This window comes from Athene noctua, chromosome 7, assembly GCF_965140245.1.
Source record: "Athene noctua chromosome 7, bAthNoc1.hap1.1, whole genome shotgun sequence".
NCBI lineage: Eukaryota > Metazoa > Chordata > Aves > Strigiformes > Strigidae > Athene > Athene noctua.
This window is the reverse complement of record NC_134043.1, coordinates 42202151-42215961: the sequence shown is the minus strand read 5'-3', so window position 1 is coordinate 42215961 and position 13811 is coordinate 42202151. Positions and strand designations below refer to the sequence as shown.

Genomic DNA, 13811 nt, shown 5'->3' with positions numbered 1-13811 from the left:
CACAGTGATTGTAGCGAATTAGCCAAAACTAGGATGAGGAAGGACCCTCAAAATATGCCTCCATTGGGATCTCTGCTTCTTGATGGGATCTGACACATTCCATGTAGCAACGCATACTTGCAGTGCCTGAGTTTCTGTTTCATTTCGGGGACTGGTGGTGTCTCTATCATCTGATCCCCTGGCTCTGTGCATGGTAGGGATTACTGGGCCTGCTTACCTTTCTTGTGGTGATGGATGGAACTGTTGCTATGGAGCCCTGAGAGGTTTTTCTCAGGGAGGTGGAGGAGGAAGCATAAAACTGTTATCTTCCCTTAGCAGTATTTAGTATTAGGCATGGAGGAGAAATAAATGTACAGGAGTAAATGTCTCAGGTGACAGTATTTGTTGGGCTTATGACTTCTTTTTTTTTTCTTTCTCCTTTCAGCATGTCAGAAAGCAAACCAAAGAGCAGTAGCCCTGTCCGCCTGCCTGAGGCTAATATGTGTCCTTCAAATCGCAGTGCAGAGCCAGAACAGAGTAAGACCATTTTGACAAAATCCTATCCATGATGCTAATCTCAGCTCAGACTTGAGTCCACTTAACCTGGGTTCTAGTTCTTGTGGAAGTTATGTTAGTTACAATAAAGAAAATGCATTGTGAGTTGAATTTGTGACTAGTCTCAGAGTCGACTTGATGTAGAACTTGGGGGGATGGGGTGTGTTTTCTGAGGTCTGTGCCTGTGATGGCTTTCTCTGATTCTTATGAGAGCAGACTTATACCCTGATTAAATATATTATGATGTAGTGGACCTTGGGTTGTTCTAGCCTGTTCAGTGGGGTATGATGTCCATAATATGTTCTGCCTTCTTGAAAAAGATTGGCAGTTAAAATATTTTGAAATGGAGAAGCGATATTCTTAATGTGTTAAAGACGCTCACTCTCGGTCTGTGTTTTCAAATGATTCAGCATTCCAGAATGCTGCTCGGAACACTAAATCATCTAACCTGATTGACCTTGGTTGCCTGGAGAATAGCAAATGAGTTACAGTTGTATTACATCATTCAGTTAGAACAACAAATGGAGAATGCTCATATGAGTCATGCTTTTAAGTGAAAATGCCAAGGCCAGCTTCTTTATTCCTTTTAATTGTAGCAAAAAAACCATCTGGCGTTTTGTCTTTCTTCCGTGGTACGGGAGGGAAGAGCCCGGACCTGTCTTCTCAGAAGAAAGAGACCTTACGTGGTGCAGACAGTGCCTACTACCAGGTTGGACAGACGGGCAAAGAGGGAGCAGAAAATCAAGGAACAGAGCCTCAAGGTACAAGACTTGAGTCCATCTTCTGTCTTGGACTGTTAGTTCTCCAAACCTTATTCATATTTGTAAGGCCCAGAAGGCTCTTCTGCTCGTGCTTTTTCGACAGTCCAAGATCATTCAAAGTGCGTTGGAAAGGAATGTTTTGAGCATCAAATGTAGGTTTCTCCTAAAGACGTTGCTTTGCTTTATGAGAAAGGAAATAAGGTCTTTCAGACCCTGGTAACTGTAGGGACATTGAATAGTCTGGGTTTGAATGTGTTTGGATTGAGTTGACTCTAGTTAAGCAGCCCAGTCTCTCTTCCTCACTCCCTGTTTAACTTTCATTTTTTTCAGCTCACGTAAAATGAATGAAGAGAAAGAGAAAGTTTGTACTTATGTGTCCCATGAACAGCAGTGCCCTTCTAGAATACATATTATATCATACAATTAATAGCTGTATCTCTAATTCCCTCTGTATCCTTGAAAAAATAAAATGTTTTTCTTGTAATGTGAGTTTACAAGTAGTATCTTACAGGGCTTTCTTGATAATAATAATGAAACACCTTGACTGAATGGTCCCTTTATGTCTTCAGATGATGTAGATGGAGGAGACGGACAGAAGAAACAGCTGGTGAATCCCCATGTGGAACTTCGTGAGTAGCTGTAAATAATAACTTGAAGTCTTGGCTGACAAACTCCTTTCTTCATGCAAGTGTAATGGAAATCTTGAACTTAATTTTTTTTCTTTGCATTGGGCAGGAAGGAAAAACCAAGCAGTAACAGAGCAATGCAGTTTTTACTGTAATCAATCTTTCCGTTGCAAAAATACCTCATAAAACTGTTTTTTAAAAATTGATTTTTTGTCTAGACACTTTCCTATGGCATATGCTGCGTGCTAACCTAAAGGGGTTTGACTTTCCTGTAAGTTTTTCATTTAAATACTATTGGTTTAAACTTCCGAAGTACAATAGATGTGAGAAAGGGATGTTTAGCATGATAATATTCTTCTAGACGTCAGTAAAGTCTCTAAGTGTCATCTCAGGTAGTCAGTATCGCATCACATGAGGAAGACTTTTTTTTTTTGCAGAGTTTTCAGATGCGAATGCCAAGTTCTACTGCCGGATTTATTACGCTGGCGAGTTTCACAGGATGCGTGAAGTGATACTGGGGAGCAGTGAAGAGGACTTCATCCGATCCCTCTCCCACTCTATGCCCTGGCAGGCACGAGGTGGCAAATCTGGGGCTGCCTTCTATGTGACCGAGGGTAAATGAAGTTTCTTCCCCCTTTGTAATGACAGGGTATTATTTGGGGATGGTGCTGGTTAGTGTGTTATTTAATCCCTGGTTACCTCTAGACAGAGGGTTGCTGACTCAAGTGGCCACTCAGAATGGAAAGTTAAGTGGATTGTTCTGGGGTCTTCAATATCAGATTATTTGTCTCTATCTGTGCAGGAGAACAAAATGTAGTTCTGTTTTTCAGTAGTAGCAGCTGGCAAGGTTGTACTCTCTTAAGCAGGCTTCAGAAAACAAAAACTTGAGTATAATTAAAGGAAAACTGGTTATTAAAGACATAGTGTTTCTTATGATCCCACATGCTATAGTTGATTTATAGGATATATATTTTTTTTAACGAGTGATTCTATGCCCCTACTTAAAAGTCATCTTGAATGGAAGGGTCTGTAGATTGTTTGTTGTCTGTATAAGAAGCCCATATAGCCGAGGTAAATCTAACTTAGTCTCTTTTCCCTGATTTTGCTAGAAGGCTGAAATTCATGATACATGCAGTAAAAAAGTTTCTAGAAATGAGCTTCTGTAGTGAAGGATGAAAGGGAGTTGTAGTCCTTTAATTTTTAAACTGCTTCAGCTGTACAGCAGTCCTAAAGAACATGCAAAGAATACATCACTTACTGTACGTAACCCTGTTGCCTCTGATGTTAAAACAGATGATAGATTCATCTTGAAGCAGATGCCTCGTCTGGAAGTCCAGTCGTTCCTCGACTTTGCTCCACACTACTTCACTTACATCATTAATGCAGTTCAGCAGAAGGTATTAAAAAAAACCAACAAAACAACATTTTAGACAATGTTCTATATTTTACAGGCTAGTAACAGTTTCCAGTAACCCCTTTCATTTAAGTAAAAGAAAATGTCAGGGTGTGTGAGCTGTACTAATAACACATTTTTAAGATGAAAAGTGGGAATTCTGTTAGAGCTTCTAATCTGTTACACAGTCAGACAGAACAGTGGTCCCTATAGTATTTGACTGCTGATTGCCTGTACACCAAGGTCTTAGCCCATGTCTTCTCTTCATCAGAAGCCCACAGCACTGGCCAAAATCCTTGGGGTGTATAGAATTGGATACAAGAACTCTCAAAACAACACTGAAAAGAAGCTGGATCTGCTTGTTATGGAAAACCTTTTCTATGGCAGGAAAATGGCTCAGGTAGGAACCGGGTGTTCTGTTCTCTTGCAGTGCAGTTCTGATTGGGAGCAAGAGCAGGGTTACCAGTAGCTGTCTAGGTAATTTTTAACTTTGCATGTGCTGTCTACATGTAGCATCGCTCAAAGGTGCCTGTTTCCTTGTGTGTGATCCTCAGTAACTGGATGCCTATTATTGGCTAGTTCAGATAGCGGTAGTGCAGGCTTCAGTTCTGTTTTTGTCTTATTTGTCTTATTTGTCCCTGCATCTCTGGCGTCTGAGAGAAAGCATTGCCAACCTAATTAGGAAAACGTGAAGCCTTTTTGCAAAGCTTTTAGAAGAACTGACTGGGATTACAGTCTCATTTACTTAGGAGAGCCTCACCAACAGAGATGGTGAGCTACTGTGTAGTGTAGGGGGGAAACTAATCATGTCTTGAATCTGCTGTTTTCTCTCTGAACTACTTAATGTGTGTGACAAGATTTTGAATTCAGTCTTGCTGTTAGTAAAGGAAGAGCAACCTTTGAGGCAGTGGAATGAAGACCTTAAAATAACTGGGGGGAAAATTCTCTTCAAATACAGAGTTGATGCTGAAGCAGAAGTTCAAATGTTGCTTCCAAAACTCTAGGTAGTATCAGTTCTTTCCACCTTCCCTCCCAGTGCCTGACCTCAAACAGGGGATGTTTGTGGGAGAAAGTGAGATGAGGGAATTCTAGATAGATGTAAAGGATGTTGTTGTGGCTTCTCTTTTTGTTTGTCTGGTTTTTAAATCACGAGGGTGGTCAGATACTGGATCAGAGACCCAAAGAGACTGTGGACTCTATCCCTGAAGTTAGTCAAGTTTTGTCTGGACAAGGCTTGAACAACCTTCTCTAACAGTACCTACTTCAAGCAGGCATTGGACTGGAGGTCTCCCAGAGATTCTTTCCAACTTAATGATGGTCTGTCTCTTGCCTTGCCAACGGATGTTAAATGGTGCTTCATGCAAGATCAGTCTTCCTCTTCAGTGGCTTTATTTTTGTCAGCATTTGAGTCTGTAGAAGCTGTCTGGAAAACTGATTTTACTCATACAATGTAGAAATAGGGACACCCTTTTCCCCTTAAATTAGGCTAAATATTAATGAAGTAACTTGCCTATAATTTGTGAATTGAGGTGGCACAGCCTTCATGTAGGCTTACATGGTATGCTCCAACTCGAGAAACTTTAATTTCTGTACTACAAAAACGTTTTCTGTTAACCATCTTCCTGCAGAGCAAGAAAGACTTGCCCTGCCATGCTGTCTTCTCAAACACTGCAGTTAAGAGTTTAACCTTGCAGAACACTGGGACAAAGTAGTGCTGTTCTCCATTTCCAGGTTTTTGACCTGAAGGGCTCCCTCCGAAATAGAAATGTTAAAACAGACACAGGCAAGGAAAGCTGTGATGTAGTCCTGCTGGATGAGAACCTTCTGAAGATGGTCCGGGACAATCCTTTGTACATCCGTTCCCATTGCAAGGCTGTGCTGAGAGCTTCCATACACAGTGATTCCCAGTTCCTGTCCAGCCACCTCATCATTGACTATTCCCTGCTGGTGGGTCGTGATGATACCAGCAATGAGCTGGTTGTTGGGATCATTGGTAAGTTGTCTTCTGTATTTTCTTGCTTTCAGCTGTTGAAACTGGTTTCTTGTGGTTTAGGTGTTTATAGTACTCTTAAAACTGTGCCACCACTGCAGAGGTGTGTGTCAGGAAAACTTGTCTTCCTGATGGAATACCATCCTCATCCTCTCATGGGTATTCGAAGTGGAGGCAGGAGGTCATCTCTCCAGCTCTTGTATGGCCTTTTGTTAGCGTAGAATATATGCGGGAGACCTCACAGGTAGTGAAAAAGCAGTCAAGTTGGTGTTAACCCACACTTCGACCCCAGTTAAAGTAGGGAAGGTTGTTTGTATGCTCTTACTGAACTTTAAATATTAAACACATAATATATACATAGCCATTTAAATTTTAACTCATGCGCAGGGAATCTAAGGAGAAACAATATTGTTAGGGATGGAAGAGGGAAACATCATGGGATCACTTGTGATCATGTAGTCTGACCTGGATAACATGGGTGGCAATGCAGTAATTTCCTTGTCACATCCTTTGACTTGTGACTGGAAAGCAGAGCCTCATCTTTAGACAGGCTAACCTGTTGTGCAAAATTCTGGGAGATTAAGCCATTTTGCTGGATGTGGAAGTAAGGTGCTCTTGAAACCTGGCTCAGAAATGCTTCTAGATGAGATCTCAAGCCAGGAGGTCTGGATTACTCTTCTTTTCTATTAAAGCGCGAAAGCCATTCCAATAACGCTTCTAGTTGAGAATTGAAGTACCAGCTACAAAGAACTGCAGGTTGTTATTGCTTTCTAGTTTTGTAAACTCGAATATTTGGGTAAATGGGATGAAACTCTGCTCCTCCTGTACTTGTGACTTTTTGCTGTCCTGTGGAAAGTTTTAACTGATTAGAGTATATTTTTTATGATGTTTAAAGCTAACAGTTCCTTCACTGTTTGTGATCTGAAGGAGCTTGTTTAACACACATATCTTAAAGAACAGAGAACATGCCTGCAGTATCAGGCTGTCACAATGTTCTCTAAATAATACCCTGAGAATTTACAAAGTACTTAAGCAAAATTTGCTGTAGGTGATGGAACTAAAAACCAATGGCTTAGACTGAGTTTGGTTCTCAGGTCAGAATCTTTACTTGTTTCCTGTATCACATTAGGATCTAAAATAAGTTACATCTGTGGGGAGCTGTGAAGACTTTATTTTATTTGTAGGCCCTGTTGTGTGGGGCTTTGGGCCTTGGGGCATGAAGTGACAGTAGTTAGTGCACAAAGTGATGAGATTGGTCCCAAAGCACTCTAAGGGAGCATTTTCAAAGTGTATTCAGACAAATGAGTAAGTCTTAAGACTGGCAGGTCTGGATGAATTTTGTGTAATGCACAGCTGAGGTGAAATGTGGATATTCACGGTGGCCTTTTGTAAATCTAGAAACAGTAAATTCAAAATTGTATAATTACAGTTGTAATCAAATGTTAGGAGATAATGATACAAAGTAATGAAAAACTTAACTTACTGCAGCTTCAGCTTTGCAGACCAAAATGTTCATGTGCTTGTAATGACTGACCACGCTTTCTCTGAAATGGGCTTGGAAACAATTCTGAAGTCTTCTCTTTGCAGCCCTCTCTTCCATTTGGGGTCACTGGTGCTTCCAGTCCTCCAAATCATGAAGTAAAAAGTGTTTGGTTTCTGTTATCAAACTTGTAGGTGGCTGCAATGATGAGGAGTATTACTAGCTGAAATGGATAGGTGTCCAAAGCTGTTGCAGTAAAGTAGTGGGAGGTGTTACAGCTTCTTAATATGTTTCTGGGATGAGGATCAGCCAAGTGACTCTGGTAAATGAGCCTTTGAAACTCTAAGATGGATAAAAAGTCATGCCTGGGCAGTCAGTTTTTATAGAGACAGGAAGAGTTGATTATGATCTTGCCGGGTTTTTGAGATACTGTATTCACCCAACCCAAATATAATCAGTACTCCAGAAAGTGAGGCAACTGGTAGGAGGAACGCTGAAGTTGTTCTGGCTGTGGAAGCCTACTGCTTTCTTGCCATTTTTGAGGTGAAATAGATACATTTTAGAACTGTGTTACTGGGGTTATAACGGATGTGACATGTCTCTGTGTGTGGGGTTTGTTTTTTATTGCAACAGACTATATTCGCACTTTTACCTGGGACAAAAAGCTCGAGATGGTGGTGAAGTCAACTGGCATCTTGGGAGGACAAGGTAAGTCCAGAATGAAAGCAAAACTTTCGATCAAGTTTCCTCATTACCATGAAGCTTCCATTAACTGTGCTAATAAAGCCACAACTTCCCACCATGCAGACTTGCAACACTGGATTAAGTTGTCCAGAACAGGGGAAGGAATAATAAGTTTCAAAAAACCTAATATATTAATCTGCTTCCATGAGTGACCCTTTAGGTACTGTAATTCCTGGGAATGGGGTACAGGTCACTTACTTATCAGACAGTTCTGGTCCTTAGTTACCAACTACTCACATACAAACTTAGTCATCTATGCAGAGATACTAGCAAAAAAACCTTGCTGCCTGGTTTCAGAAGATGTTTTCTGAGTTCAGAAAACCAGATATAATCTGAGATGTTAGTGTGGAGGAATCCTTATCAAATGATTGACTACTACCCATATTTTGAGGAGCTGAGGAGTTCCCTTTGTGGAAGTGAGTAGAGTATGTTTGGTGCAGCATTGCCTAGTGTTGGCCACATGTAGTAGGAGGGCTGGAAAGAGGAGGGAGGGGGAACATTTGATGTACTACTGCTCAGGTGTCTGGAGAAGACAAGATCATGTCCATAGAGTGAAATTCTTAATGGGAGAAATTTGCATCTCTGCTGGAAGACCTCAAAGACCTCTAAACAGGAGAAGATAAAAAGAAACAAATTGATCAGAGCTGATCTAAAAAGCCTAGATGGTTCTTCCAGCTTCCGGTATCTCAATTCAGTGTTGGGGGTCCAGTCCTTGATCAGTCTTCCCTTAAAAATGTTTAAAATAAAAATAAAAATAATAATAAAAAAAAAAAGGCGGCTGATAATGTTTGTTGGTTCCAAGACCCTTCCATGTACAGCATGCCTTCATGATTTTGCTGTCTGGTGGTGTAATCTCTCCTGTGATGTTTGTCTGTACTGCAGTGTGCTCTTTAGCCCACTTCTAACTGCTCTTGACTCTTTCATGTTAGGTAAGATGCCAACTGTGGTCTCTCCAGAACTGTACCGGACCAGGTTTTGTGAAGCTATGGACAAGTATTTCCTGATGGTGCCAGACCACTGGACAGGACTGGGCCTGAATTGCTAAGCTAAAGCCCGTATCAGGAAAGCACAAGGACAATGACATTATAGGCCACTCTCTTCCGGCGGTCTGTCCAGCAGTAAGCAAGAGGATTACAGTTCCGTGTCTACACTGACCACATGTGTCATGTTGTGAAGTGTGAAATCTGCTTGTTGCACTTTATCCTCTCGTGGAGGCTGATAAGCAAACCAGCCTCACTAAGGAACTAAGCTGTAAGGTACCACTGAACAGCACTGATAAGAGACATTCCCTCTGTCAGTAGGGAAGGTGATGCTATCCCCATACAAGAGGACTGAAACAGATACTACCCAGTCCATGATGGTGTGGAAGTACACGATCTCTAAGTCTTGCGCTGCCTTAGTGCTGTTGAATATGAGCAGCTCATGTTTCTGTAGTGGATGCGTGGTACTGCAGATGTGAAACCAACCCCCCGCTGCGTGCAGGGGTGGGTGAGAGAAGAATGAAGTTAATCCCTGAGTTCTGCTGTTATTGCAGTGGTCTGTAGTTGACCTGTTTAGGATCTATGAATAATTTGTCCTGCTTATGCTCTGTAACTTCAATTTTTCCTGGGTTCTGTAAACAGGAATTTTTTTTTAAAAGGTAGCTCCACAGCTATAATGTTATATCACTACATCTTTTAAGTTATATTACTGCAGTACAACTCTGTCTTTATCTGTCATAATTTCATTTTAGCTGAATCCCATAAAAATGGGTTGTCAGTCATCAGCATACTGCAAAACCCCAAACATAGCCCTTCAGTCCTACACGGTACTTTGATCTGAATGTTGCCCAAATCCCTGGAAACGGGTAACTAAAGTATACCCTTTAATTTAACAAGACTTGATTAATTATAGTTATGAAGCTGATTAACCCTTTCCTTAACAGAAGGCACTAAGTTGCTAGACAAAATAAAGCATACTGCCTTAGAGTGACAGCTTTCTCCTTAGTGAAACCATCATTCCTGGCAGATCACTTCAAATCCATTTCCGTTCCCCAGGACTTTCAAACAATGCATTTACCTCATGGTGAAACTTTGCCAGGAGAATGTTTTTTCTTGCATTCATGACATGCTGATGAGAGTGAGCATTCAGATCTCATCACACTGTGCAGTCTCAATGGAAAAAACTGTCTCTTCAGCAGTATTAGATTTTCCTTTTTGCACCACTGAGATGAATGTAGTCATCTTTCTCTGTAAAAAGAAAAACCTGAACTAACAGGTGTCTTGTATAATGGGTAAGATGTGCAGAGATCTGTGAATCTCTGTTATGACAATAAGCACTTCTTTCCGTTTTTATTATTTTTTACCTGTTTTTGTAGGTGATGAGTTTACTTTTTAGCTTCATTATAATATAGGCCAGTAAATAAGAGTTTTTTATGAGTTTGAGAGGCAAGAATACTGTCCTTTGACTTCCAGTCTCTGATGGGAGGACTTCAAACAAACATGGAGTCTGGGACAGTACAGCTCTTTATGACCACTTGCTTGTTCTGACCAGTTGCCTGGTAATGCCATCTTCGCTGTAACTATGGATTGAAATGTGCATTTTGTTCACTCCTGTGTTCAGTACTTTATTCTGCAGTAGATGGTGGTGGCCCTGTCCAGGAGTGACAGATGGGTAGCACTGAGAAAGGAAAATGTCAGCAGTGAGAACTGAACTGTTGTCTCCAAAAACAACCAGTGCAGCTCAGGTCTGAGCAGCCAGGAGGCAACAGTCATTTGTGTTGGAAGTAGTCTTCCCCACCCCACTGCAAAGCCCTGCTGAAGGATGAGCGAAGATGCTCACCTTGAAGCAGCAGAGATGAAGGTATTCTCACTTCCTCTGTACAACGTAATCATTGTTTCTGGGGGTGCGGTGTTGAAGACTGATGTATTGCACAGTAGTTCTTGCTTCCTTGGCCCAGAATCCCTTTGGTCCAGTGCAGTGTACCAGGTACAGCTGACCACCTCTGGGACACATCTTGCCTCCTGTGTTGAAAGGTACTCCCAGGACGGCTAGCTGTGTTGGGGGGCCTTGTGTGATGAGGAACCAACCAGTCCCTTAGCTCAGTGCTACTCTCACTTCTGTGGCTTCTGCCTTCTCTCTTGGTCCATTGATGTGAAAGAGCATGCAGTTAAAGTTTACATGTTGTGTTCCTCCTTTCCCTCCTAAAGTTTACAGGGAAAAAACTTGACATGCCTGACCAGCTAAGGTGACCCAGTAGCAACTGGTTATGTTATCTTCCACCTTTGTCAGTATGTGGATTGGTTGATGGAGCATATGGGCAGTGTCATGACATCTGCACTAGGCTGATGTAGAGCTGTGATGTGCTAGTCCTGTCCTGTCACCAGTAACTCTCACTCCAGTGATGTGTGGCTCCTCTATACTGCTTGTCTTCCAGAGTCCCAAGCAGCTGACTCTAAAGCACCGTGATCATCTGACTGTAGCTAATGTTTCCGTGTACGTGACAGCATGAGGCCCTCGGCACTGTAGAAGTGAGAGAACCTTCCACTGGCCAGCTGTTTAGCAGCCTGTGAATGCAAAGCCCAGGTGTGTGAATTGTGACCTTCTTGGGCTGAAGTTACAGCAGTTGGAGAGATTTTCAGGTGTGATCTTGAGCTGGCATCAATAGCTAACTTTGGGTCAGGATATGGCTGATAGACCGGTCCTGACCAGACTGCAGTAAGTAGCAAAAGATTAGTAATGCAGTAGCTGCGGCATCAACTGGAATTGGGACATCTTTGGGTGCCATGTGATGTAAAGCTGTAAGCATTTCTAGTTCAAATCCCAGCAGTTGAACAGATCTCCTCGTATGTTCCCTTTTCAGAATAAGAATTGTCCTGGCATTTCACTTGCTACAAAGCTGACTTTCTCAAAAGGAGAGCAATACTTCATGCAGAAGAGATCTCTGAGAGCTCCTTGTGGGGCTGTATTAGGTCTGTGTCCCTGCAGCATGCCTAAGGATGTCCTAGGAGAACAGCTTAGGTATTAATTACATGAGCCGTTTGATTAGAGTTTTTTGTTTCTTTATAACACAGGTTTAGCATATATGTGTGTAAGCAAATCCCAGTGGCAAACATGAAGACAGCATTTCTTGAGAGCTACACTGGCTGCTTCTTTTTTTTTTTTTTTCCCCTGTTGTTTTGATCCAAGGCCTTGTGACAAATACCTAAATCTTGTCCCAGTCAGAAGTGATGACTTGCTTTGAGTCATCGTGTAGTGGCCCAGTGATTGCATTCTGTCCCCCAGAAGCACATGAGGGACTCTTGCTGGTTAAGTAGCTCTGCTGGGCTCAGCGGAGTTACCGGTGGAGTGGACTCTCCTCTGTGAGAATGACCAAAACCAAATTAATTGCTCACTAGCAGGCGGCCAGACTAATCACTATTCAAAGCACTTAATGTACCATAATGTATGTATTTCTAACTTACCTTGGTTCAGCAGTATTTTATAAAATTGATGTACTAAACTATTTGAGAATAACTGCCTTGACTACTTGGAGAATCAAAATGTAATGTATATAGATACAAATAAAGTGACTAAAATATACTCGAGTCTGTTCCATGTGGTGGAGCAGTTAGGTCTCACAGCATCCCATTTCCTTGATCAGAGGCTAAGCCCTCTGCTTGCTCTGCAGCAATTGCTTGGCTGGAGGTTGACAGTTTTGCAGGCAGTGTAAGCATGCCTGTCATGTGTCTGTACCTTGCAGCTCATCTCTTCTAGTGAAGTAGGACCTCTGGGCAGCTCTCCAGGTCAGTGGCAGTAGAATGTGCAAATAACCTTTCATGCACTTCTCCCACTTCCTCCCCAGCTGCTTTTCAACACACAGTGCTGTGTGAGATGGAGCCAGTTTTGTCTAGCAGATGGTGGTGTTGCCGTGGCCCAGTTCTTCCAAGAGGCAGAATGCATTCTCCAGGAAAAATCTCCAGGTATTCCTATAGCCCTCTCTTAAGTGGACTAGATAAAGAAAAAAATCAAGAGGTCTGACAGCTAGTGGCATATCTTGATTGTTTCATATTAACCTGGCATATAGTAACCTCCTCTCTTAAAGATAAAAATGATATTATTAGTTTTGGGAAGGGTACTTGTTGGTTTTTAGAATACAAACCTCGAAATCTAAAACTTAAGGATTTTACCTATTATGTGCCATCACTGCTTTTACCACGTGAGTTTGAGTTCTTTGATCTGCTGCAGTATTGTGAGAGACGAGAAACCAGGCCTGTGAGAAACTAAGACAAACAACCTGGGAAAGCAAAAGTTGAGGCTGATGGGAGAAATGCCTCAAACACTCGCAAGACAAAACTCTGAGTCCCAGGGTGCATGCTGTGGAGGCCGAAGCTGATAACGCTGCCCGATGTAGCTGGGGGAGAGAGCCCTGTGGAGACAGGACGGCTCTGCCCTGGGGCACCTGGGCAAATTTCAAGGGCCATGTGTCCGGTGAATGAACTTTGCTTCATTATCCACAAAATGCATATTAAAGTTGACACCCCTCAATATGCTAACGAGGGCTGTCATGATCATGCTAATGGCATCATCCCATGAAACACCTTACCCCTCCCTGTACATGGGATACGTAGCTATGTGGGTCGACCTAGGGGAGGGACCCAAGGAAAATGGTTATAAATCAAAGGGGGGAAGAAAGGGCTCGCTCTCTCTCTGCCCCTCTCCCTGCCCCCCTGACCGTCTGGAGAAAGCAGTGAAGCGAAGAAGATGAATGCCAGCGAAGAAGACGGCCGCCTCCTGGAACCCTCGCCGGCAGGATCAGCGCAGGAACCCAGACCGGTGATCTGTATTCCCCCATTCCCTCTATCTCCCTCTTTTCCTTTTTCTATTAAGAAATGCAAAGCATATTATATTGTTCGCCACAACTTGCTCTGTACTTAGCCAATTATCATGTGTTCAATTAGTGCATTGTAGGTAGTTAATAAATGCTTGAACTTGGAGACTTGTTGTCCGCTCCAATTGGGGATTTGCAAATCTGAGTCACTTGTCCCCCTCGTCAGAGCGGGACGTGACAAGTATGAAACTGCATCAGAAGCTGTACACACCATGGGGGTGTGAGCAAGGCAGAATGTGGGATACTCAGTTCAGGGGCACTGCTGCCTTATGTTTGTGTAAGTTTAAACGGTGGGACTTGAGGGGCTTCTGGCGTGAAGTTGAAAAGCACAAACACAGGGTTATCATAACAGCATTCCTCTAATACTTATAAGTGGGACTGCCAACACCTAGTAAAGGATGAGAGTTTGTGCTCTAAGTGAAACTTTGGTCGGTA

General features: G+C 42.4%; 1 protein-coding gene across 4 annotated transcripts in view; it reads left to right on the top strand.

Moving 5' to 3' along the window:
* The window catches only part of PIKFYVE (phosphoinositide kinase, FYVE-type zinc finger containing), a 68441-nt gene extending 56353 nt beyond the window's left edge, over positions 1–12088 (top strand). For all 4 annotated transcript variants that reach the window (XM_074911046.1, XM_074911044.1, XM_074911048.1 and 1 more), the window contains 9 exons: positions 425–516; positions 1131–1295; positions 1865–1924; positions 2359–2535; positions 3215–3318; positions 3586–3714; positions 5046–5307; positions 7418–7492; positions 8458–12088. In XM_074911046.1, coding sequence (XP_074767147.1) covers positions 425–516; positions 1131–1295; positions 1865–1924; positions 2359–2535; positions 3215–3318; positions 3586–3714; positions 5046–5307; positions 7418–7492; positions 8458–8573 — 1180 coding nt within the window. In that variant the 3' untranslated portion in view covers positions 8574–12088. The remainder of the gene's footprint in view (positions 1–424; positions 517–1130; positions 1296–1864; positions 1925–2358; positions 2536–3214; positions 3319–3585; positions 3715–5045; positions 5308–7417; positions 7493–8457) is intronic.
* Positions 12089–13811: the final 1723 nt, after the last annotated feature.